This window comes from Porites lutea, chromosome 11 (assembly GCF_958299795.1).
Source record: "Porites lutea chromosome 11, jaPorLute2.1, whole genome shotgun sequence".
NCBI classification, from domain to species: domain Eukaryota; kingdom Metazoa; phylum Cnidaria; class Anthozoa; order Scleractinia; family Poritidae; genus Porites; species Porites lutea.
In genome coordinates this window covers 7,097,019-7,122,641 of record NC_133211.1, presented here as the reverse complement: position 1 = coordinate 7,122,641, position 25,623 = coordinate 7,097,019, and the positions used below count along the sequence as shown (strand labels likewise).

Here is a 25,623-nt window from a genome sequence, read left to right as displayed (position 1 = left end):
TATTGCACCAACAACATGGCGGAGTTGTGTATGGTTTTTTGGTCTTGAAAATTGTTTGATTTTCACTTATTTGGACAATGTCTCGACTGATTATCAAGAACCTTCCAAAGAATATAAAAGAGGACAGATTTCGTTCCATTTTCGCAGCTAAGGGTGAGCTAACGGACGTCAAGCTATGCTACACGAAAGATGGAAAGTTCAGGAGATATGGCTTCGTTGGTTACAAAACAGACGACCTGGCGAAAGCTGCCCTATCGTATTTTAATAATTCGTATATTGATACTTCTAAGATATTTGTAGACGTTGCTAAAAATTTCGGAGACCTGTCGTTACCGAGGCCTTGGAGCAAATATTCTGAGGGAAGTTCTGCAAACAAAAGATTGAAAGAAAAACAGGAAAAGAAAGCTCATGGCAAAAAGGAGCAAGATTCCAAATCTGAGCGAACAGAAGACGCCAAAAACGAGAAAATAACTGTTGGAAAAGAGAAGAAAAAGAAGAAAACTATAAAGGTCCTGGAAGAGCTTGAAGATGATGTTGAATTTCAGGATTTTTTAAGTATACATAAGGTTAAAAGCTCTAGGAAAACAAAGGATGACATTAATGCAGAGGGAAATGACAGGGAGTCAAAGAAAAAACGAGCTAGAGAAGAAAACGTGAAAGTGGAATATGATGACTCTGATGGAAGTGAAAATGAAGATGAAGTTTATGATCCATTAGGTATTTTTATCAAAATTCTTGATCTTGCAACCATGTAGACAACCATGTTGGTTGACAAAACAAATACAAAATTAGGACTATTTTTCCCCAAAATTTGCCTGAAAACAGGGTTAAGTTTTCAGTGTTTCGAAATGCTTTTCTTTATGTCAACCAACGTGGCAGCCGTAACAACAGGAGCAAACTAGCTTTGGTGTCTTATGTCTTAAAAGCAGCATCCTCTCTCAAATGCCAGAGTGCTGGTCATGAGTTTTGGGAGTTGCAGTGTTTCAGTAAAGGCAAGGGTATTATTTTTGGTCTGTAGCTTGAAATACCAGTAGCTAAGATCCTTGGACTAGTAAACCTGCTAATGCTCCATTTGTTACTTAACAGGTTGACTTAAAGCTATGTAGAAAAGAAAGAGGTCAAAACATGGAATCATTGTTTTGACTTCTTCAAAAATAAGTCAAAATAACTTTTGCGCCCAAGAGGGCAAGCATCTGAGAAATTGAAGATATATTTTTTTGTCTCCAGCAAAGTCTGCTGAATGAAGGATAATTTGCATATGTGTAAGTGAAGCAGAGTAAAGATGCAGTGCCATTGCTGTAAACGTAATGTTTCTTTGCAGTTTTTTCCTCCTGAAAGTGTAAATATACATAAAAGCATCATTATTTCCTAATTTTGATTTAAAATGGAAAAGGAGCAAATCAAAAAGCATAAAAGCGGAATATTTCAGTTTGATGTCAAGGATAGAAAATTTGTAAACTGGCAAAAACAATACCGGGTGAAATTCAGATCCTTTCAACTTCATGTCTGTTTTTCTTGAATTGTATACATTATACTGGTTTAAATCCCAAAAATTTTGTATGAGGTAAAATTAATTTACAGGTTGAACGATTGCAGTTTCTAATACTAATGAGAGCAGTACAAAAATGTCCGGTGAACATCTCAAGTAGGAAAAAATCAATTTGCTTATGCTAATTACCTTTGTATCATGGAAATGATTAGCTAACACTTTGATCACTCAGAGAATCAAAGGAGGGTGCCTGTGATGGAATGCTTTGTGAGTGCACAAATGGTCATTGAAGGTGCATTTCATTAGGCACTATTCCATAATGAAGCTGAAGTGTATCGTAGATCTTTTATTATACTTTTGGAATACCATAATGTTTTCATTTTGTTTCAGGATTGGGAGACCAAGGAAGTCAAAATGACAATGACAAAACAGAGGAAGAAAATGAAGAAGAAAACAAAACTGCAAGGAATAGTAAATTGTCAGATATGGATTACTTGAGATCAAAAGTTGTGTCATCTTCAAGAAAACCTCATAAAAAAAAGAAAAGCAGAAAAGATCGTGATTCTGATGATGACAGCATTAATGGAGAAAGTTCAGATGAAGGAAGGGTGGATGTAGATACAAAAGAAAGTGATGATGATGACAATGATTATGAGTATGATAATGATGATGGTGATGATGTACATGACGATGATGATGATGATGATGATGGTGATATTAATGATGGTGATAAAGGAGAAAATTCAAAGGAATCTATAAAATCTGGAACAATCAAAATGAGAGGATTGCCTTTCAAAGTTAAAGAAAAACACATCAAAGATTTCTTTGCTCCTTTAAGGTTACTTGATATAAGAATGATAGAAAATAAGGAAGGGAAACCAACAGGCTGTGCCTTTGTTGATTTTGGAAGTGAAAATGATATAAAAGAAGCACTGACGAGAGACAGGGATTGTATTCAGGGTCGATATATAGAGCTGTTCAGGGACAAAGAGAAACATTCAAGTCAGATAGTAGTTAAAGAGAAACCGTGGATGAAGAAGCTTGCTGGAAAAGAAGGAGAAGAGGAATATGAAAGCATTGCTGAGGTATGTAGGATAACCTGTATCTAGTACAGTCAAACACTGTTATTAATGACTCTGAGGGGGTCAGAGAAGTGTCTGTATTAAGGTATCATCCAGGGTAAAAAATCATAATTTTTCGAAATTTGCAATTTTTCAATGATTAACTAGAGCTAATCAAGAGCTTTCTTTTAAAAAAATTCCAGGTAAAAATGTTTTTTCTGCGTGCAGACTTATGGAGCACAAAAGTTTTTTCTATGCTAATTATTTTAATTGATCGTTGACAAGTCCTGTCATACTTGATACGCATGTCGCTGTTGAACCAAGCTAATTACGCAATTTGACAGAAATCGTGGTCTACAAGAATAGTACTCACTGTTTTTCCCTGGATTTTGGAAGTGAATGCCTCCAAAGAAGAAAAAAAAGCTTGTCCGTTTTCGTCAACGACTCCAAGACGAAAGAAGACGACAAAATCGTTTTGCAAAGAGTGGTCTTCGAAATTAGCAGAGGGCGACAAGGGCTACTCAGGCGCGGATCTAGAATGAATACTGACTGATTTCCAAAACGAGCGCTGAAGGTACAAGCTTCTAGGGGGGTCTGTAAGTATACCCCACCGGGAAATTTTTTAATTTTAACTCCCAAAAGTCCCCTTTCCTTGGTTTCTGAGTCATTCATACGGGATATTGACCAGTTCACTATCCTCAGATGAAGCCTTGCAAATCGGCGGATTATTTCATCAAGGTTAATTTCCATGTTGTGTAGGATATGGAGCAAACTTTCAATTTGGAAAGTTTTATATTATAAAAAAGATATTTGTTATTAAAAATCTGACCGATTTCCATAAAACCGTGGAAACCGGTGTGGATCCGCGCCTGCTACTACTGCAATCAAGAAAAATGGCTAAAAGATGACAAAGCTCCCGAAAAACCATTGAAACCACCGCAGAATCGAGTTTAACGAGTTTCTTAGCGAGCGGGGCAAGCTTTTTTGGCCGCGAAGCGGTCGGGCGAGCGTCGAAGTCACGAGAGGTCCCGCGCCAGATAAAAATCGGACGAAGGACTGTTTTGAAGTCTATTGTAGCGGGAGAGAAGCTTCAAGAAAAACTCCAGGAAGCGGTTTGTTGTCAATTTTTCCAGGGAAGTGTCGAACTTTTAGAAAATGTATCGAGTAAAAGTGGGCTTGGCTTAACTTGGCTTGCCCGATGCGAAAATGAAATCTGCCCGTCGCAAATAAGTAATGACGCTTTCTAGACAACAGAAAGGATCGAACAGAACAGAGCCTTTGAAATAAATTGTTCATCTGTTGTCGGGTTTCGTTTTTAATCTTTTCCTGCTGTGTCACTATTGTTTTCCCTTCTCTGGTACGCATCAACATTGACAGCTTTGGTGTTATAATCTGTTATAATCTCGTCACGGGTAATACGCCACCAAAACTCTTTTTCCACTGTTTTCTCGAAATGAAAATCAGGGCAAGTTGAGGGTACGTTTTAAACTCCAAGTCGGCAACCTGTGAACCAATTTGGCTGAAATTTGGCCAACTTACTGTCGGATAGTTTTTCTAAAAAACCGTGTCGGCGAATTTTGATTTCTTTTTTCGTTTTCGAGTTAGAGTAGTTTTTTCACAGGTTGTGCTAATGATTTGCTATCCCTAACTTCACCTGCTTATAACAAAAGAACAAACGCACTTGACAAAAATCTGAGACACGGTTTTTTAGTCAAACGTGTTAAGAAGCGAATGCGATCTTAATTGGCTTCTTCCGTTCATTTTTGGCTTGCCTGGACTTAAATTTACCGTGACACCCACTTTCACAAAAAGCTTCTCATTTCTAAATCGCGTTAATATTTTGATTTTTTTAAAGGAATAAGCAATAATCTGGAACTAATAAGCTTTCAGAAAATGTACGGTTTATTGGGGTATTTATTAAAAGCAAAAGCGCTAGCGCTGATCAACGCGAGGAGGGTGCTTGAGAGTGGATGATACCTTAATTGCGTGTCAATTGATATTAAGGAGGTTGAATATAGAGGAAGTGTAAGGGTTTTCTTTCCCTAGGTACAAAACAAATCTGTCAGTAATAATGAGGTGTCCATAATAAGTGGGTGTCCATAAAGTAGGAATTGACTTTAACTTAACCCATTCGCCCCTGAACCGCCCGTAACCGCCCGTGTACGACAACCCCCGAATTCCCTGAACCGCCCGTAACCGCCCGTAAAAATGGCCGCTGGATTCAGTCCATTCCCCTCTCCTCCCGGGTGTTTTTTCGTCTTTTGTTTTCACAGAGTGATTGATGGATAATAAACCAATCATTTGCCACCTTTTGCGCATTTTTTGACAGATGATGAGAAGCACCACAGGGTCGGGTTTTTCGAAGAGCACGAGCAAAAGAAATTCGCGAGAGTAATGGCCGCCCGTGTCTATTTCGAATCAAAGTTCGCATCACGTTTGAGAGAATATAGAGATAATTCGACTCTTGATCACTTCAGGTTGTTGAACAGACCTTGTGAAAAACCTTCTGATTTTGATTTAAACGATCTTAAGACTGACAAAGACAATCCTAGCCCTCAAATTGCCGAGCGCTTCGTAGGTAAACAAACCGCATTGACTATCGATGAAAACTTACCTCGTTCATTTCATTTACTTGCATCCAAGTACCGTGTTCCTCGCAGCAAATGTTTTAAATGTAACTGTTTCTTGAACTGCTGAAGGTGATGCTTTTGTAGTGTTAAAAGTTTGAACAAGGAAACGGATTATGTGCAACGATCGATTTGGATTGACAATCCCCATGAATAAAATTTACTTCACATCGCGCGGAAGCTCACGGAGAATAAACGGTAACCGTCTTTTTATTCAATTATTTACAGTTGCCAAATGACGCTTTTTGTGTGCTTTTTTTCTTTGTGTATAACTATTAACACCTATCGATCTGTGCATTGTTAGATAAAGCATTAATAAAGCAAGTTTGGCATTTAACTTATTTGAGCTTTACTTTGTTGATCGGACATGATCGGGGAGGCACTTCAGTTCAGGATATCAAATACGCTTCCCTGAAAGATTGCGGCTTTGTCACCTTCTCTGGAGAAAGCGATCATTTATTTTATTGTTGACATTCAAGAATCGAAAAATATATGAAAGAGTGGGAAGCTGAAGTGCAGCATTCCTTGTTTTATTAAACTTTCCCGTGCTTGATGATGTGGAACTCTTCAGATCGCTCTTCGTGAAGTGATCATCACCGAAGTTTCACTACATTTTTCTACGGTGCTTCTCGACTGGACTGATCTGAAAGAGAACTTAATGAAACAACTTTCAGTAAAATGACTTTACAGTGTTGTTGATGTTTTATCGACTGTGTTTATTCCTTTAACAGCGTTTTTGTTCCCCGTTTCACCGTTGATTTATCAGTGCAATTATCGCGTGGCGAAGAAATTTTGTTGAAATTCATTGTTTTCGCCTCTTTCCACAGCTTTTTCTTCCTCAAATTGCTATTTTTTTTACATACCCTGGCTGCCCATTAACTCATCTAAAAGAAAAAGTTTGTTTGAAAGCCAGAGTTTATCTCTGGTTTTACTGCGCATATGGTTTATTTTAGGCGCTCGCGTACGCTTATTTTCAACCGAAAATTGCCAGGGAATTGGGGGGTTGTCGCACGTAAAAGTCCCGGGAGTGAATGGGTTAAGAAATTATAATGACTAACAAGTTGCAGTTACTCTAGAGAGGTGGCCATATTTCTTCATGGTGGTCCACTCTCATGCATCAAATTTTCTTTTGAGTATACTGTTATTTGTCGAACTTTGAGGTTTCTATGAGGTGAAGGTGAATTTCAGCCTCACAGAAACACTAATAATAACCCTACAAATTCCAGGATTTCACCCCTCCCTGATGTGATCAATGATACAAGAATGAGGAACTCTCTGTTACACTGTATAACTGGCGAAAGTCACTCGTTAAAACTGAGCCATATTTTTTTAACGCAACTATATTTTATTTTATTGTAATTGTAGTCTGGAAGGCTTTTTCTTCGGAACTTGACATATTCATGCTCAGAGGAAGACTTGCAATCCTTGTTTGAGGAGTATGGCCCTCTTACAGAAACATATTTGCCTCTAGACAAGACAACTAACAAGCCTACTGGAATTGGGTTTGTGACATTTGTCATGCCAGAGCATGCTGTTAAGGCTTTTAATGAGCTTGATGGAAAAGTTTTTCAAGGACGATATTTGCACATCCTGCCATCAAAGGCAAAGGAAACAAAAGAAGGAGTGGAAGGTGAGTTGATATAGGTGTTGTGGACTTCAGTTTTATCCTCAGTTAAATGTTATTTTCTTGGAGGCAGTGTGGCTGCTATTGCCACCTACTGGATTTGTTCTCGGTCATTGCTAGTTCAAATCCTTGGCCATGCTTAATTTGTAAATAGCCAACTGCTGCATGCAGCCTCCCACCAGTTGGGATTTTTAATCGTGTTATGTCCTATTTACATCATTTGTTTCTAGTTATTTGAGTTAAGGGCCCTCAACTAGCTGGATAAGCTAAGTGCACTTTCCACTATAAACAAACCAACCTTTTTGTTTTTGGATATGTTAATGTGTGGTTAAGAGAGTTTGAACCAAAGGAAAATAAAATTTAAATCGGTGAGAAAATTAAATCACAGCATATGTATTCACAAAAATGCCATGTGTCTTGCTGTGTCTTTGTGTTGACTGTAGTAGGGTTGGTTGGGGTCAGCTGCACAGATTAGGAGGTCTTGGGTTAAGTTCCTAGCTGGAACAATTCTTGGGTTCTTCAACCTGATCACAAAAGTCATACCTTTGCCCTCCCTAAACTGTGCTGAGATAGCCATTATAGAAATTATATTTCTGTCTCCATAAGGCAGATCAAATTGGGATTGATTTCACCTGTACTAACAGATTTCCTACCTATATCTTTTTCTTAATGCCATTATTATTTATATATATGTTACAGGTCAAATTTAATTTCCAGTTAAAATTTTTAACCCTGGTTGATTCTCAATAATATTTCCTTTGTCTTCTTGGGCTAGGCGAAAAAGGAAATTGTGAATAAACTGAGGTGAAATCAAAATTAACCAATAATTTGATTTGACCTTTAACATATACACCATAGTAATGACCTTTGGGCCCAAAACCCTGCAAGGGGAAATTATTTTTAGTTGCAAATATCTTAAACTGAATAAAGTTGAAGCTGATCTTTTTGTACAGAAATTGGAACATCCTTCAAGTCAAAACGTGATGCAAAGAAGAAAAGCGCAAGCAGCCAAGATCATAACTGGAACACACTTTTTCTGGGGATGAATGCAGTGGCTGATGTCATGGCAGATAAGTACAATACAACAAAAGGTGGCATTTTAGATGGTGCATCGTCAAGTAGTTTGGCTGTTCGCATGGCTCTTGGAGAAACACAAGTCGTTACAGAAACTAGGAAGTTTCTTGTTTCACAGAGAGTCAAACTCGATGTTTTTGGACAGGTGTGTTTCTTGAGAACTGTTTCGAATGCATTCTTACCTGTACCAGCATGTTATTCCTTAAGCTAATGCTGAGTCAGCACTTATGTTGGGTCAAATGGGTTATCAAAGGCCACACCCATGGTACCCTTTGTTTGCATGTGATGATGACCCTTTGACACATATTACTGGTATATCAATATATGCACTATTAAGACCAAAGTTCTTTTTTTGCAATTTTATGGGTCAAGATGATCAATCAATTTTAAGTGTTAAGGTCAATAAAAATTCAAAAAAGATATGCAGCCAAATTGACCAAACAAGCTTTGTCAATTAAAGATCTATTATCTGGCCATGCAAGAGCATCTTTTTGAGGAACCTAAGTGTGAAATCTTTAGCTTGCATGATACAACCGTCTTGCCTACTCTGGCTGCCAATCAGAACACAGGATTCCTGCGCTTTTTAAATTCTGTTTTCATCTTCTGAATTGTCTGCCAATGCCTCCTGCTCGTACTCTTGGACAACCAGCCAACCTGCGTTGCTCCTAAGTTTTTGTTGTTTTTGTATCAAATTGAGAGAAGTTTCCACGGACTTCTGGGCCAATGAAAAATCACCTTTCTTGATAGTATCAAGTGCAAGGGGGCTATAGTCCTCGATTTCTGCAATAAACAAAATTTTTTTCTCGTTGCTTTTGAATTTGAGTTGTGTGGCCTTATTAAGGGATCAGTTATGCGAGTTCCACAAATTAACCCAAATTGTCAGTCAATCATTAAAAAACAGAACCCCTTTTCAACAGCCAAGGTTAATTAAGTAGCCACTTGTACCTTCCCCATCTGTGTCCACTTAATAGGGGTGTGTCTTTATTTTTAATAGTTAAGATCTCAAATTGAACTGTAGCTTTTATCCCCAGAAATTTCAGGAAGCGCAGGTTGATGTGCAAGTGCTTTCATATGTATGTTAGTCACTCTCAACGCGACTGCACTCACCCAGATGACCATATTCCACCTACTCTCACATGATTATTTTAAATAAAAAGTTTGAATTTAATGTCGGCTAATTTTTGTTGAATGATATTTTACAAAATAATGTAAGCCTTTGACCTCAGTTAGTCAAAGCTGATTTCATTTTAAAAAATGTTGGTCAAAAATATGCCCTCTTTTGTCACTAGCCCTCCGCTAAACGAAGTAAGATTGTCATAGTTGTGAAAAATCTTCCCTTTAACACCACAACTGATGAATTGAGAACTGTATTTGCACCATTTGGAACTGTGGCCAGGCTTGTGCTGCCTCCATCAGGAATCACTGCTCTTGTGGAATTCTTTGAACCAAGTCAGGCTAAAAAGGCTTTCCAAAAGTTGGCCTACAGCAAGGTAATAATTTGTTCTATAGTAAGTGTTACTGTGTGGACAAAGTCCTATGATGTGACCATTCAAATGAAACTTCTTTAGCATTATTTTTTCTTATTACTCTCATTCATTATGTAGTTTTAACTTTTGAATGTTTGGATGAAATCCTGTGGTGTTACTATTCAAATGAAACCTGTTCAGCAGTAGGTATTTTCACATGGAACTATGTATTTAGTATGTAGTTCTAACTATTGAGTCTGTTGATGAAACCCTATGGTCTGACCATTCAAATAACGCTTCTAAAACAGTTCTTTCACATGGTACTATTTATTTAGTATGTAGTCGTGACCTTTAAGTCTGTGAATGAGTCATGTGGTGTGACCATTTAAACAGTGAAGATCTCTTTGTAAGCATTTCTAATCTATTTGGCGCTATTAAGTAGTAAGGGTTTTTTTTTAAAGATTGATTGGCTCGTTTGTAAAATTCAATTCGGAGGAGGCTCCTATATGAAAAAGTTAATTATTGCCTCTCTTTTAAGTGAAAATTTATCAATGTACGTTTGTAAATGCTGTTAATAAGTGTCCTTCAAATGATGCTCTGCTAAATGGAAAAAAGATGTGCATCTGGTTCTGGCAAACATAGATTTGGGAACACCCACAGTGAGTTGTGTGAAACCACTTTCAAAAAAAAAATAAAAGAGTTCACTTAGACTCTCCTGCATAGAAGACTTTTTGAATCAGAGTGTGAAAAATTTGTGTACAAATTGGCTTGAAACATGACTTTAAATTCATATTTTCCTAGCTGCTTCTTAACAAAAGCATCAGAGAGGAGACTAAGGCGAATATTGAGCAAAAATGGCAGGAAATTTGAAATATACGTGAGATCGTCACTAGCCAATCAAAATCCATACCACCTTTATCAACCAATCACATTTCTAAGTAAAGAACGGTAGCCTGTGTTAAGCGCGGGAACTGAAAACTTGTGACATCAAAAAAAAGCTTTTATGAGGATACTTCACTCGTGTGAATTGAAACAATTTTAGAAACACATGCACGAAAAATTTCCTGAAAAATTACAAATCATTGAAGAGTATTAGCGGGTATTTTCAAGTGAGCTTTTTACCTTTTATTTATTTTTATATGTAGACTTTAAAAAGTAGTGTTAATTTTTACTCATTTGGGTAATTTAATTACTTTTCCTATGGCTTTTACAGTTTAAACACGTGCCATTGTACCTGGAATGGGCTCCACTCGGTGTATTTTCCGGTAAAGCAGAAGAGAAAGACCTTCAAGAAGCAAAAAAAGACGAACAGATAGGCAAGGATAAGGTACGTTTTCTAAGGAACAAAATTGCTCTAGCAATATTACTTTCTAGGTTTTAATAAACATTTCCAAACGCATTGTAACATTCGAAGCGACTCTAAAACGCTAAACGTTACTTAGAGTATAAAATTAATTTTTTTTACCTGGGTAGTCTATGTCGTTAAAGACCAAAAAAATCTTTCCAGATAGAAGCTAAAACCTCACTTAAACTTAATATACAACGTTTGGACTTGATTAAGCGTTTATAGTTTGAACGTTGTATGAGATTGCAGGACGTGTAAATAATAGGGCCGTTTATACGAGAGAAAATAAGCCGCGGCTTACATAAGACGCGAAAGGAACCATTTATACGAGTACGGCTTATATTAGACGCGAACTGCTCGTATAAATAGTTCACGGCTTAGTTCGCGGTCAGGTTGTACTTTTAATAATAAGCGTAGATTTAAAATTAAAATCGGCAAACTTACGCTTGCCGAAGTAGCACAGACATCGAGCTGCCCCGCAATCTCAAGCTCGCTGCATATGAGCAGGATTTGTTTTTCTTTTGGCGCACTCCACACATTTCTTTTTTTACATGAATCTCTATCCGCCATTTTCCACGGTGTAAATGTAAACAAAACTCATTTTCCCGCCACTCCAACGCGCGTCTCTCGGCCGTGAAGGTCTGCGATATAATTGAAAACAGAGAATGCGCAGCAGTTGTTCACGGCTTCAGCAAGCCGTGGACAACGTTTGAGTGCATTTATACGAACGTTTTCACGTCCAAGGTAAGCCGCGGCTTGGATAAGCCCATCCCAAAACCCCTCAGCCAGGATAAGCCGCGGCTTGAGCTGGCCTTGGGTTGAATAAGCCGTGAACATAGATTTTGTACCATTTATACGGGGTGTTCGCGTCTTATGTAAGCCGCGGCTATAAGCCGCGGCTTATTTTTTCTCGTATAAACGGCTCTATTATCTCTGACCCTTTTTTCTTCCATGCTAAGAAGCCAAACATTGATCGCTAAAGTTGAAGGCTGTCTCGATATAGGAGGTGTATGTAAAGTGAATTTTATCGAAGTTAGGAACGAAATTATTTTAGGTTTCTGGGAAACTGGGAAACTGCCCACCTACCCCTCCCCTAAGTCAACATTTTGCCCTACGTGAAAAGTTAGTGTTAATGTTGGCTTAAGGGAGGGGTAGATGGGCAGTTTCCAGCAACCGATCGCGAAATTGATCGTTTTTTTCATCGATTACTTGAATACGGTGGCGAACTTACACCAATGGCGTCTTCAAAAAACATTTCCTCGTGAACAAGGTTTTCCCACCACTTTTGACGCGTGCCAATCCTTACGTATTAGGAAAGTTCGTAAATAACTTATTTTGATTGACACTATATTAAAATATTATAATCTTTTATCAAAAAAATGTTTTTTGGGCCCTTTGGCCTCGGTTTGGTCTAAAATTAGCCCCCCCCCCCCCCCCTCCCCCGGCCTCTGCCCAGGATCCGCCACTGAAGTGTATGCGTACCAAATTACTTTATAACGTAAAAAGTTTGTTTACTGTATTTACTTATGTTTATGTGTTGTTTGTTAGATTTCGCTCATTTATTGGTATCTGACTTTTATAGAGATGGTGGCTCCTAAAGGAGCCGTTGTTATTCATGGAGTAGGTAAAGCTACTCACAGAATCATCGTGTAACCAACAGCGCTGCTATACTGCTTTCAGTTCCTTTGTGCTCCTCTATGGCTTGATCGTGCTCAGTGCTATACTAAACTCTCTTTTATGGAGCATAGCCGCCCAGTTATACTTCTTGGCTTACTCCTTTTGCGCAGACTTTTTACATTCGTGCATCCTGGCGCCTCCCAATCTACAGCTGTTATGACTGCATTGCAAACTTGTGTGGTCGTCCGCACAAACAACACATTCATGTAGAACTCCTCATTCCGATAATCATGAATAATAATATAATCAGAATCATGGAGACCTGACCGCTGGCAGCAATTACGTAGACTTTGGCTATACTAGTTGTAAATAATATATGAAATCTTCGAAAATCTACGCACTGACAGCCTGCTACTTACCGCAGAACCCCGGAGTAACGGCTTTTTTACCGGGTTGGGTGGGTAGAGCGATACCCAGTAGTTTACCCCTAACTGTAGCCTGTAAAAGACAGTAGGGAGTACTTCTGGGAATTGTTGGTGAAGGTGAGCCGCCCGGTTATCCAAATACCGACCCTATTTCAGACCAAAAAATGTCATTTTTCACACCCATTTTCATACGTGGCCTTTAAGAAATTATGTTATCATTACTTAAGTTGAAACACCAACAAAAACGATTTATTTTTTCGCATATTTCTGTTTCTTTCTTACTCATTTGGAATTGGAAGGATAAATACGCTCATACAAACCCCTAGTTCCCTGGAAAACGATACCCGATTCCAGACCAAAATAGGAAAAGTCTGTGTCCATTTTCAGAACAAAACAGCGCAAACACCACACCCCTTGGGGCGGCACGTACCTTATGGCTTATATAAGGGGGTACACACCGGGAAAAGACATAGACAACTAGGAAATTCTGATAGGCGGTGAAACAAACGTTTCCTGCGTTTTTATGCAGAGTAAACAAACTGTTGAGGATAAGCAAGAAGACGAAGGGGATGACCCAGAAAACGCTAAGGGAACAACGGTGTTCGTGAAAAACCTGAACTTTAATACCACCGAAGACGCATTGCAAAAGGTAGTGTTATTTGTTTTGTACATATCCAATTGTGGTCTTATGTCACAGAAATATCAAAAATTATTTTTTTTGTGTGGTTTTCATTTCCTAGGCATTCTGCAAGTTGGGTCCTCTTCTTAGTACAGTGATAGCGAAGAAAAAGGACCCCAAGAAGCCTGGTACGTTACAAAAGGATTAGACTTCCAAATCCCGATTTGTTTGTTAATTATATGGTGTTGTTCACGACGGTGTTTTCTCCGTTAAAAAGTCTTTCACGAAAGTGGCACTTAACGATCTACAGAGTGTTCAAACTTTGGCCCTCGAAACCCTGGTAGGATTGGAATCTAAATATGTTGAAATGCTGAAAACACTGAATTTAGTGGGGGGAAAAGAACCGAGAAAACCTCCAACCGACTTATCCATCCCTACCTTGTATATTATTTGTAACCATATTCTCTTTTAATTTCCAGGAAATTTGCTATCTATGGGCTATGGTTTTGTTGAGTACAAAAATAGGTCTGACGCTCTGCAAGCCATTAAGCAACTCCAGGTAAGTTTGTTAACTTCTGGTTTGTAACAGACAATGACTGTTAAACACAATATTCCGTTCTGTTTCGTTTAAAGCAAAGGGAGTACATCAGGATACAATTAAGTGACTATGAAAACAGTTCATTGGGGTACAGTTGTCTAAAGTTGTTTAAAGCCCAGAATCTTCATTTGTTTAACTTCCGTTATACTTATGTTGCCTTTGTCATTTTCGTTCCTTTCCGTCTGTACTACGAATCGGAGGACAGGTTCCAAAACCTCTTCCAGTCGAATTGGATAAACCGTCAACGCTCATAAGGCTTTATAGTCAATTGCCAAATAATGTTCCAGTTTAGCAATCGGCCACTTGTCAACGTACCTTTCTAAATAGGGCTATTACACGTGCGTTTGACAGCTTGTATATATTCGAAAAGAAACTGAGAGAATTTCTCTTTGATTCACATTAATTTTTGTGGGTTGTGGGATTTACCTATTGGTGGCTTTTACATGACAATATTTAACTAGCTTATCCAACATCTAATCGCGTTCGTCAGAACGCGTCCTAATCACGTTGTTCCTGTGGTGCAAAGCCTCAAATTTTCGAGGTGTCGCGGGCGACTGCCGAATGGCCGCCCCTACTGATTTTATCAGGGGCATCTCGCCCGGGAAACTGGACTCCTTTCGACTCGATTTCGTCTCCGGAAATGACGAAAGCGGACCCGTAATCAATGATTACTTCTAGTTACTTATTTACTGTATTGTACATTTGGTGTGCAAAGACCTTGGTTGGTATATTAAAGAAATCTAATTCTAATTCTCATTTAATAAAGGACACACGCATCCATACACATTATTTCATTTCCCCAAAGAGGCTTTGCAGCGAAATAACTATACAATAAGAATAATATAAATTCAGAACTAGACAGTTAGACAGTGAGACTGGGTTAAAAATAGTGCAAGAACACTGGTCTGTTAAAAGTCTACATCTGATTACACACCATTAATTATATAAATTTCATTTACCAAATAGCAAAGTCTACATCTGATACAGACCAACAAAATGAACTGAAACTAAAAAAAACAACAGTTATCTTAACTATACTAGGTATCAGAAAAGACCCGTCATTGTGGCACTTAGCTATTGCCTTGCTGGGTGTCAAAATCAAATTCCATGTGATGGTCCTTAATCTAATAGGCCTTTTCCACAGTTTTTTTTAACTTTTGACGTAAACAACTTGGGGAAAATCCTTCAACTCTGCTAGAAAGAGCGCCTTCAAATCACAAGTACTGCCAAGTTTTAAAGTGATTTGTTGAAAGCGAACGAAGATAAAGCTCTTCCGTCAAAGTCGCGAAGTTTTACAACGTTAATTGGTGACTATGGTAGGGGCACAAACTTGCCCCCCACCAAACAAACGTCTGTAAATTTTCGCAACTTTCCGGAGCTATAACTTCGCTCGGTTAAGACGTAGCACTTTCAAACTTGGCAATTTTACTAATTTTAAGGCGCTCTTTTCAGTGGTGTCGAAAGATTTCTCCAACTGGTCCATGTTAAAAGTTGAAAAAACCGTGGAAGGGCAAAAACAATCACCATGTTAGCCAGGGTCTAAATTAAGGATGGTAAAACCGGTTCAGATCAGGACCACTTAGCTCAGACATTCCCGACGAGTTACTTCCCCCTTTTCCTACGCTACGCATGCCATAACTTAACAACTCCATTTCAATTCGTATTCAAAATGTAGCTCACGTGGTGCTAGTATTCCTAAGCTTATAATTAACACATCCATATCGCTAAAAATGATTTTCCTAAAATGAATTAATAAATGTATGAAACCTTGTAATTCCTATTCAGCAGTGTCTGAATCCTCTCAAAAGCACAGTGGTACTACTCCTAGATATTCTTCTATGAATTCCTTAGTAAATAACTACAGGTAACTGAAAATATTTTCTTGTCCTAAAAAAAGTTGTTTAGGCTGTATGAACCAGACTACTCTGAGGTAAATATTTCTGACCTAATTTCTGCTTTGAAAGGAGCAAAAAATCACAAAATCGTCCTAGAATCTGCGGACACTACATTAAGGTAATTTTAGATTTTTTAGTTGCTGTGGTACAACCGTTATAAAAACACAAGCGATAAATGTTTCTTCAGATAAAAAGTGTCAAGAGATCAGACCCCGTCTTCCATTCGACGTTACGTTACAAAAATACACCCAAACGCGTAAATCTTTTGGGAGTTTTAAAAGCGTGGTTTGCCACCTAAATTTGAAATTTCGTAAAGAAATCAGTCTTATACTTACCATACTTGCCGTAGATCTTTGGCTCATCAATCTTCAGTGCTGAAAAGCAATACAAATCAAGCAAAAGGGTGACAAACTCATTGTTCAATTTACCTGTTACCATTCCCCGGGCAATCCACGGGGGTAGGGCAAGTATGCCACTTTGCGGTTGATATGACTTTTTAATACAGTGAAAAAAAAAGAATTTTACTTTCCCTTTTTGACCGTTTATGCAACTATCACTTTTCTGTGCCCAGATTGTATCTGTATCTTTGTTTCTTTCCAAGACTTTTTTCTCTACGTTCTTTTTTGAAATATGATATTCATGTTCTCATTTTATCATACACGAGCCCGAACGCTGTATTAGCTAATTGAAAAACTTAGATGTATTAATGCTGTATTAGCTAATAAAATAATAAGATGCATTTTTCTTTGTTCCTGTGTCTTTATGAGTCGTTTTGGAAGGGATTTGAATCCGATCAGAGACGGTTAACATTGCTGGTTGCTTGTCTGGCGCATCGTAAATAAGACGATCAAGTTTCGTCTCGATCTCCTTGGGAGATGATCTCGGGTTTCAATTTAACGGTCACCAGAAGAGAAAAGAGACTCTTTTATCTTCTCGTGGCCGTTAGAGGAAAGTTAATAGTCAACAGTATTAGAAACGCGAGACGAAACTTGAGCGTCTTATTTACGACGCGCCAGACAAGCAAACAGGCGCACATCCAGCGAAAGATTTAGCCAATTTATCGAACGATGACATTCCCTTTTCCCTTTCTCCCTCCCCCCTCCCCCTCCCCTTTTTGCGCCTGCCACGCAGGCTACAGGAACAAAGGAAAATGCATCTTATTATTTTATTAGCTAATAAAGCATAAATACATCTAATTTTTTTCTATTAGCTAATACAGCGTTCGGGCTCCCTGTGTAAATACTAAAAAGACTATTAAAATACTATTAAAGACAGCCAAACTGATCAAAATTGGAAATGACCAATAGTGCGATATAGGCCATTTCTAACGGTAACCCCAACCCTCTGTTTCAAAGCTGAGAAAGAGGGTTTATTGACCTCATTTAGGTATAGGAATACGTAGCATAATCAGGAATATCCGTTCGATTCTCCCGTGAGAAATGATGACGTTAAATTGCTTAGTTGGTATAAACCTGATAAACCTGTGAACAGCTTTCCCGTGCCAAAATACAAAGCAAGCTAGACTACTTCCTTCCGACAAATGCCCGTCTAGAATTTCGTCTTCAAATATTTACGCGTCTAAAACTTTGGTTGCTAATGCCAGCGTTTAAAAAAAAAAACGCTAGTCAGTATTCTAAAAAGACAAAAATGTTAGTGTTTTAAGGCTATTCCCAGAGTAAGGTCAGTCTTATAGTTGAAATTCCGGCATAATCATAACCTGCTTAGCAAGCGTTTCCGCGCGAGTTCGTCGAGAAAGTTGGGACGAGAGCAAAAAAATTGAATAACTTTCGCGCAAACTCGATTAAACGCTTGCTACGCAGGCTAGTTTAATCAGTGTTCATTATCACAGTCATTGTGTACTAATCGTGTGACCTAGAAAGGGGCAAAGTCACCTGATTTTTTTTCATTTGGTAAGTTTCTGTAGCTCACGAGAGATCAAAGAACACAATGGAGTGAAGAGTCTTCTCGAACTCTTCTGCAAAGTCGTCTGAAATTAGACACATTTGGTAGGATGAAGGTTTTGGCTCCAACACCAACTCGCCTGAGGTTTCGTTTGTCGTCACAATAGCCATTGGTCCTTCAATCAAATCATATTTCGAGTCTAAATCCTCTAACATTGCTGAAGTTACGTTGTCATTTCTAAATAAAGATACCAAGTTCCTCCATTGTTCATTCCCCTCTAAAGACAGCTTACGAGCTTTCTGTAATACATCTTCGGGACTGGAAGTGACTACAAAAGATAAAACGGCGGGCCTCGCTGTTGTACTTTTCGCCCAATTTAAAGCATCTTCTAAGCTTTTCGTCAAGTAAAATCCCTTCCCACAACTAAAATCTCGCTTTTGTCGACCAGCACATAATTCAATCCCTCGAAGTAAAATTTGCCGCGCACTTTCATGGTCTGTGCCATGATAGAGGACAACGTTTTGATTTTCCTGTGGTATCGAGGCACTGAGGGTAGTGCAAGCTTTGTTGTAAGCGACAGATTCCCCTGTTTTGAGGTTCGTAATCTGAACTTGGCACACGTTTACATTACTCTCTATATTTTCATCTGGTATGCTGGTCAATTCGAACCAAGCATTGATTAAATTGATATTTTAGCATAAAATAAAGGTTAATGTTGGCAAGCAACAACTATTGAGCCTGCATCGCTACTGCGGTTTATCCCAAACACGCGATCTCCTTATTTGGCAGCCTGCCTCTTTGTCTTATTCTGCGCCAGTCCGTTCAATCGCCACTTTCTTTGAAGGCTGCAAGTTGAGCAGCACGAAAGTTTTTTCAGCACCAAAGTTTTTCATGGATCTTTCAGGCGTTACGAACGAGGTCCTTCGCCTTTTACTGGCCCAAAACCAGCTTGCTATCTCGGGAACACGCGAACAGATGATCGAACGCCTGGGCACGATCAATGTTGATGCGCCAACATCACGTACACGAAGCTCCGATTCCGCCGACCCAGCAGCCAAAAGGCCTCGCACGAACACCGATTCTTCTCCTGTCGCCCCTAACCTACCCGGTGACGTTGAGCAGCCCAACGAGGAAGGCGATTTACCGAGCGCTCGGAATGATGAACAAGATCCGCCGCAGGCTGAGAGACTTCAAAGACGCGATACCGAACTAACCACGTGCGAAGCACAAGATGGCGTCCGCGACAGGGGCGTTCCGCCTAACCCCGTCTCAAATCCAGCGGCTCTAGCCACCCTCATCGCCACCATAGTCGATGAAAAGCTAAAAAATTTCGCATCAACGAACCCATCACCCGTACCACAACAGCCAGCACATTCAGTTCCCCAACCTCCAGCGCGACAACAACTGTCTGACCCTGCTTTCGTCGCGAGCCTTCTTTCACAATCGGGTTCCTCGAACTACGGCCCATCTCAGTCCCGAATGCAGCCAGCTTCCTCATCCATCGCAGCCCACGTCCCCCAGAAGACTCGGCAACTAATCCTACGCGGTGAGTTTGTTGAATTCGATTCTTTGCTGCCAGAAAACTCCTGCCTAAACGAAAGCGAACTCCCCGGGGTGTCCATTTCGTTCGAGGGGAAACAAGTGAATATTCCCACCCCTGCCCGCAAGAAGAAAACCCACATTGACTCAATCGATAGGTGGCTTTCGGCCTTTGCTGTTTTTTGTACAATCTTTCTGACTTCCTTCCCCCACAGGGCTGTCGAGATGTTTGCTTACCAAGAGATCATCCGCTCGGCCTACCGTAAGTTCGCGGGATTTGCATGGCTCTCCTACGATATAGACTTTCGTAGGAAAGCAGCCGCCCACCATTCCCTTAATTGGGGGGAAAGGGATATACAATTGTACCTCCTGAAATTTACAGGGCAGGCAAAATCCTCTTGCACCATATGTGGTAGTGGGGATCATTTTTCTCATGGGTGTTCCCTCTCTGCCCTTAGGCCCAATCCTACCCAACGAGGAACGTGTAACAATTACAACAGAGGTGCCAAATGCAGCCAGGACCCCTGCTCCTTCAGCCACCGCTGCAGGGTCTGCAATGGAGAACACCCTGCCTACCGACACGATGACACCCCTTCAAAAACTAGAGGCCAGGGTGATAAGAAACTCTCAAACCGCTAAAGCCGCCATATCATACAAACCCCAAACCCCGGTGAATGTTCCCCTGCTACACAAACTTCTTAAGACTCACCCTAATCAAGCTTTTGTAACTAGACTTTGCGATGGGTTAAGCCATGGTTTCCACTTGGGTTACAAAGGTAACCGCTTCCCCAGAGCTGCCAAGAATCTCCCATCTGCCATCCAACAACCCCAAGTTATTGAGAAAAACCTGCTAGAGGAAGTCCAGCTTGGTCGCCTGGCTGGCCCCTTTGAATCCCCCCCTTTTCAAAATTTTCAAATTCATCCTCTCGGCCTAGTCCCCAAAAAGGGAAGCCAAAAGTGGCGCACTATTTTCCACCTATCCTACCCCAAGGGGTCCCCGGATAGCTTAAATGCTAACATACCCATTGAGGATTACACCCTTCAGTATATTCGGATTGACGATGCCATTGCCCTGGTCCTCAACCACGGCCCCGGGTGCTTTATGACAAAAACTGACATACAGTCCGCTTTTCGAATTATCCCCGTTCACCCCGGGGATTGGGAACTCTTGGGGATGTCCTGGAAGGGTCGTTATTACTTCGACAAAGCCCTCCCCTTCGGGCTAAGGAGTGCCCCTTTTCTCTTTAATCAACTCGCTGATGCCCTGGAATGGTTGGTCAGACAACACCTGAACATCCCCTCCATCATACACTTTCTTGACGATTTTTTCATTGTTCAACCTGCCCCCTCGTCCCTTTGTGCCACAGCCCTCTGCCGGGTTCTTACCCTCTTTGAGGAATTAAACATTCCCCTTGCCCCACAGAAAACCTTTCGCCCCACCCAATTTCTTGAATTCATGGGAATAACACTCGATTCCGTAAACATGCAGGCTCGTCTCCCCGAGGATAAGTTAAGTAATGCCCGGTCCCTGCTAGCGGACTGGTCTTCCAAACGGGTCTGTCGTCTACAGGACCTGCAGTCCCTCATTGGGACTCTGCAGTTCGCCTGCCGGGTTATTTCCCCTGGTCGCCCTTTCATGCAGCGCATCATTAACCTTACCCGGGGTTGTGCCCGCCCCAAGCGGATTATTTTTCTCACCCAGGAGTTCAGAAAGGACATCCTCATGTGGCAATTTTTCCTCGACCACTGGAATGGTGTTAGCCTTTTTCTCCCCCCTTACACAGAATCATCCCCACAAATCCATTTATATACAGACGCAGCGGGTGCAGTCGGATACGGGGCCTTCTTTGACAATCAGTGGTTCCAGGGAAAATGGCTCCCCTCCCACCAGCTCAACCCCTCCACAGGGATAAGTATTACCTGGCAAGAGCTTTACCCAATTTACCTTGCCTGCATGATTTGGGGGCCCCATTGGGCTAACAGGAGAATTTGTTTTCATTGTGACAACCAGGCAGTCGTCGCAGTTTTGTCTGCTAAAAGCTCAAAAATTCCCCGCATCATGAACCTTGTCCGTTTGATCACCTTTCAAACTTTGAAGTTTAATTTTACCTTTACCGCAAAGCACGTCCCAGGGGTCGACAACGGCATAGCTGATAGTTTATCTCGCTTTCAGATGCCCCGGTTCCACCAACTCGCACCAGATGCATCGCCCGTTCCCTGTCCAATCCCTCCTTTCCTGACGAAAGTCTAACTATGCAGGCTGCTCACTACATTTTCCAGTCCATCGCCAGCTCTACTCGTCGAACCTATTCCTCTGGGGAGCGACACTTTATTAGATTTTGCCTTTTTCATAAACTCATTTCACCCCAAACCCCTTTTCTCCCTACCAGTGAATCAACCTTAATTCATTTCGTCACCCACTTATCCAATACCGTTTCGTATGGCACTATTAAAGTTTATCTGGCAGCAGTTAAGAATCTCCATGTTGAGTTTGGCTGTCCCCTGGACTTCTCCTCCATGCCCTTCCTATACAAGACCCTTCGAGGGATCAAATCCTCCCTCGGGATTGCCAAACGGGCCCGGTTCCCTATTACTATTTCGATCCTCCGCCAAATTTATGCCAAACTAAAACCCTTCCAATCGTTGGACACAGATTCTTCAATGTTGTGGGCTGCTTTTACCCTTGCGTTCTTTGGCTTTCTACGTAGTAGCGAATTCACTTACAACGGCAAGTTCAATATTCAATCCCACCTGACAAGATCGGACGTCCACTTTTACCCCAACATTGTCCAACCTGTGTCTTTCGAGGTTGTCATCAAGAAGTCCAAAACAGACCCTTTCCGTGAGACAGCCAAGCTCACTATCGCCAAATCAAACTCTACTGTATGTGCAGTCACCGCGTTAAGATACTATCTGCTTCAAACTAATCCCAGTGGAGCTACCCAGCCCCTCTTCCAATTCTCGGATGGACGACATCTTACTCGGTCCTCCCTCACCAACAACCTACGGGCTCTTCTCAAGGTTTGTGGATTGGATAGTACCTGCTATGCATCACACAGTTTCCGCATTGGAGCAGCCACTACTGCGGAGGCTGCTGGCCTTCCAGACTGGCTCATTAAAGTTCTTGGCCGTTGGAAATCTGATGCATATCAGTCGTACATCAGGACACCCAAAGAAACCATTCTCCAAGTCCCTCAAAATTTGGCCTCCTGTCTATCCAGTTAATGACTCGAAAACAATTAGATGTCACATCGCAATGACTATTGTCCACGCTTCCTTGGCTTTGGGAACACTGTTATGCTGCTCTATACTGTTTATCACGAACATTCTTATGTTGCGTAAAAAAAAAACAACAACAACAACAACAACAAAAAAAAAAAAAAACCAAACAACATGGGAACACTACGGTGTCTCTTTGTATTGTTTATTGAGAACACTATGATGTCTCATTGTAACACAATTGAGAACACTGTGTCCTACTAGAACATTCATTAAGTCATGCTACCCAAGTTTAGTTTCGTTTGGGTTCTTAAGTTAGAACGTGATCATACCCGCTTGTCCACTCCTCAATCCCCTTTCTCCACCGATGGTCTCTGGTTCATTTCATTCCCCCGTGGAGCGGATAAGAGCTGTATCCAGCCCTCGCGACCAGGTGGAGAAAGGGTCTTAGAGACTGGGGCTTTACACAGGGCACTTCTCGTATTACTCGGCGTTTTGGGCGGGGAATTGCTGCCTGCGGCACCCCTTCAGCCCTGTGCTGAAGCCCCGTCAGGGAGGGGGGGCTATAGGATTTGCTGGACTTGGTTAACTTGGCCCAAGGACATTATGCCGGCCATGCGTTTTCACGCGTGAACTATGCCCTCCCTTGCAGTACAGGCATGAGGCACCCCCTCGGTATGGCGCCATGTACCGAGGCCCCTCATTCGGTCATCATCCGGTCGGTGGGTTTTATCCGAGCCTTGCGGGTATATTCCCTGCCCAACTTTGCCCACCAAAGAATATTGTGTTTTCTCTGCGTCTGCGCGCTGTAACATTAATTGATATTTTAGCATAAAATAAAGGTTAATGTTGGCAAGCAACAACTATTGAGCCTGCATCGCTACTGCGGTTTATCCCAAACACGCGATCTCCTTATTTGGCAGCCTGCCTCTTTGTCTTATTCTGCGCCAGTCCGTTCAATCGCCACTTTCTTTGAAGGCTGCAAGTTGAGCAGCACCAAAGTTTTTTCCCCTCCCACCCTCCCCTTTTCTTTGTTTCTTGCCTTCCTTAACCTTCTTACATTTGTTCACTGCATTTGCACTCTCTCTTGTCTGTAGATTCAGAGACGTTTAATAAAATCATTAAGGGCGGGGAATTGCTGCCTGCGGCACCCCTTCAGCCCTGTGCTGAAGCCCCGTCAGGGAGGGGGGGCTATAGGATTTGCTGGACTTGGTTAACTTGGCCCAAGGACATTATGCCGGCCATGCGTTTTCACGCGTGAACTATGCCCTCCCTTGCAGTACAGGCATGAGGCACCCCCTCGGTATGGCGCCATGTACCGAGGCCCCTCATTCGGTCATCATCCGGTCGGTGGGTTTTATCCGAGCCTTGCGGGTATATTCCCTGCCCAACTTTGCCCACCAAAGAATATTGTGTTTTCTCTGCGTCTGCGCGCTGTAACATTAACTGTTATTAAAGGGAAAGGAAGAAGTCACCGAAGACAACAAAGGATTGTACTTGAATTCGTCTTCAACAAACAACTGTGCCCATTCGCACGCATCAATGTGCAACGGCGTGGACCCAACAAACACCGATCGCGCCATTATAGTCTCAACGGCTGTGCTTAAAGGATCGAAACCGATAGATTCAAGAAGTTCTTTGCTGAGAGGTTTTTTGTTTGCTATGACAGAAGATTCACTGTTATCCTTCAAAAATATCTTGATCCATTCGATCGTTGTCCGATGATTACGATGTTCTGGTGGCATTTCTGAAAGAGCGTCGAGGAATTCAAGCTTTAGTCCGAGCAAGGAACAAAGTTGAGCAGTGTCGCTCTGGAGGAAAACATAATCCTCTGGCGTCATCTTAAATTGAACCTTTTCTTTCTCTTCCCATACTTTCTTCATGGCGAGAGGCAAGTCTCCTTCAATGCTGTTTCCTTTTAAGTTTTCCTTGTAAATTAAGTGTTTATATTTCTTTATGGCATTTAGGGCGCTGTGAAGTGCATTTTCGAGATCTTGAAGATGTGCCTGTTTCTCCCTGTCTTTCTCTCGTACGAAGGCAATTCGACGTAACATAACTTTGAATATGAACGAACGGCGTTCAATGCTTGTCATCACGAGTAAGCGGCCCATGTTGATAAGAAAGTCTCTTTCTTCCTCATTCATCATTTCAAGAGCTGGTCCTGCAACGACAAAGATCGTTCTTCTTACGCCTGGCACACCAAAGTTGATTTCTTTTCGGGCTTCGCATTGCGGATTAAACATTTTGACCTTGGTTTTCACTTTATTTTTGAAGTCTTGACAAACGTAATCATCTTCTAACAGGCTCCACTCTGAGAAAGGTGCGTTGTACGTTCTAGACTCGGAAATCCGTTGCTTTAACAGCTGTATGGTAGGCTGGACACCGCTATAAGTTGAACGAAAGGCCATGTCGGGGATGAATCGGAGCAAAAGTAGCTTAGGTCGAAGTTGCCTTCAAATATCGTTTCATACGTGGCATGCAAAATTGAAGCGTCTTCTCGGAAACGATGACAGACATCACATATCCAATCATCATGTGACAAGACAGTAAGCCAATCATTCGCTTCTATTTTTGTTGACCCTCATGAGTGTAAGGGATTCGGGGTTACCTATTGACCCAGGGAAGTCATGTGATGCGACTGATAGGATTACGTTTTCTGATAAAAGTTTTCCTGTAATTACAAAGCTAATTCCCAACAAGGAAGGGGGGGTGGGGGGTACTTGAGGAATTTCTGGGTGGGGATGTGCCGCTGGGACCCTGAAACCCTTAACCTATACCAGAGCTAGTTCAGCTGAATTTTGCTACCCTATACTAGAGTAAACTCCCCAAATCCCCCCCTATCCTAGAGTAGCTGTTTCCCTAGTTTAGATAAAATCTTCAACCAGCTGATCAGTTTCCTGAAAAATGATACCCTATTCTAGACCTAAACGCTCTGATTTATATACCCTATCCTAGAGTAAACTGCTTGAAAACCATACCCTTCACAGCGGCACATACCTATATAGCCCATATATGGCAGTAACCCCCCCCCCCCCCCGGGGTTTTTACCAGGGAAACTGTTTAAATATTTTTAATAGTAATCGAACCGGTAGCCTTTGTCGTAAAAGCCGGAAGATGACAACT

The 25,623-nt window shown here is 41.2% G+C and overlaps 1 protein-coding gene across 3 annotated transcripts in view; it reads left to right on the top strand.

The window, feature by feature from the left end:
* The first annotated feature begins 9 nt into the window (after positions 1-9).
* The window catches only part of LOC140952140 (probable RNA-binding protein 19), a 63,147-nt gene continuing 37,533 nt past the window's right edge, over positions 10-25,623 (top strand). For 2 of the 3 annotated variants that reach the window (XM_073401567.1, XM_073401566.1), the window contains exons 1-9: positions 10-717; positions 1,880-2,574; positions 6,543-6,807; positions 7,755-8,020; positions 9,165-9,365; positions 10,555-10,668; positions 13,258-13,377; positions 13,469-13,535; positions 13,827-13,906. In XM_073401567.1, the coding sequence (XP_073257668.1) occupies positions 78-717; positions 1,880-2,574; positions 6,543-6,807; positions 7,755-8,020; positions 9,165-9,365; positions 10,555-10,668; positions 13,258-13,377; positions 13,469-13,535; positions 13,827-13,906 (2,448 nt within the window). In that variant the 5' untranslated portion in view covers positions 10-77. The remainder of the gene's footprint in view (positions 718-1,879; positions 2,575-6,542; positions 6,808-7,754; positions 8,021-9,164; positions 9,366-10,554; positions 10,669-13,257; positions 13,378-13,468; positions 13,536-13,826; positions 13,907-25,623) is intronic. The other variant, XM_073401568.1, reaches the window with a different exon arrangement.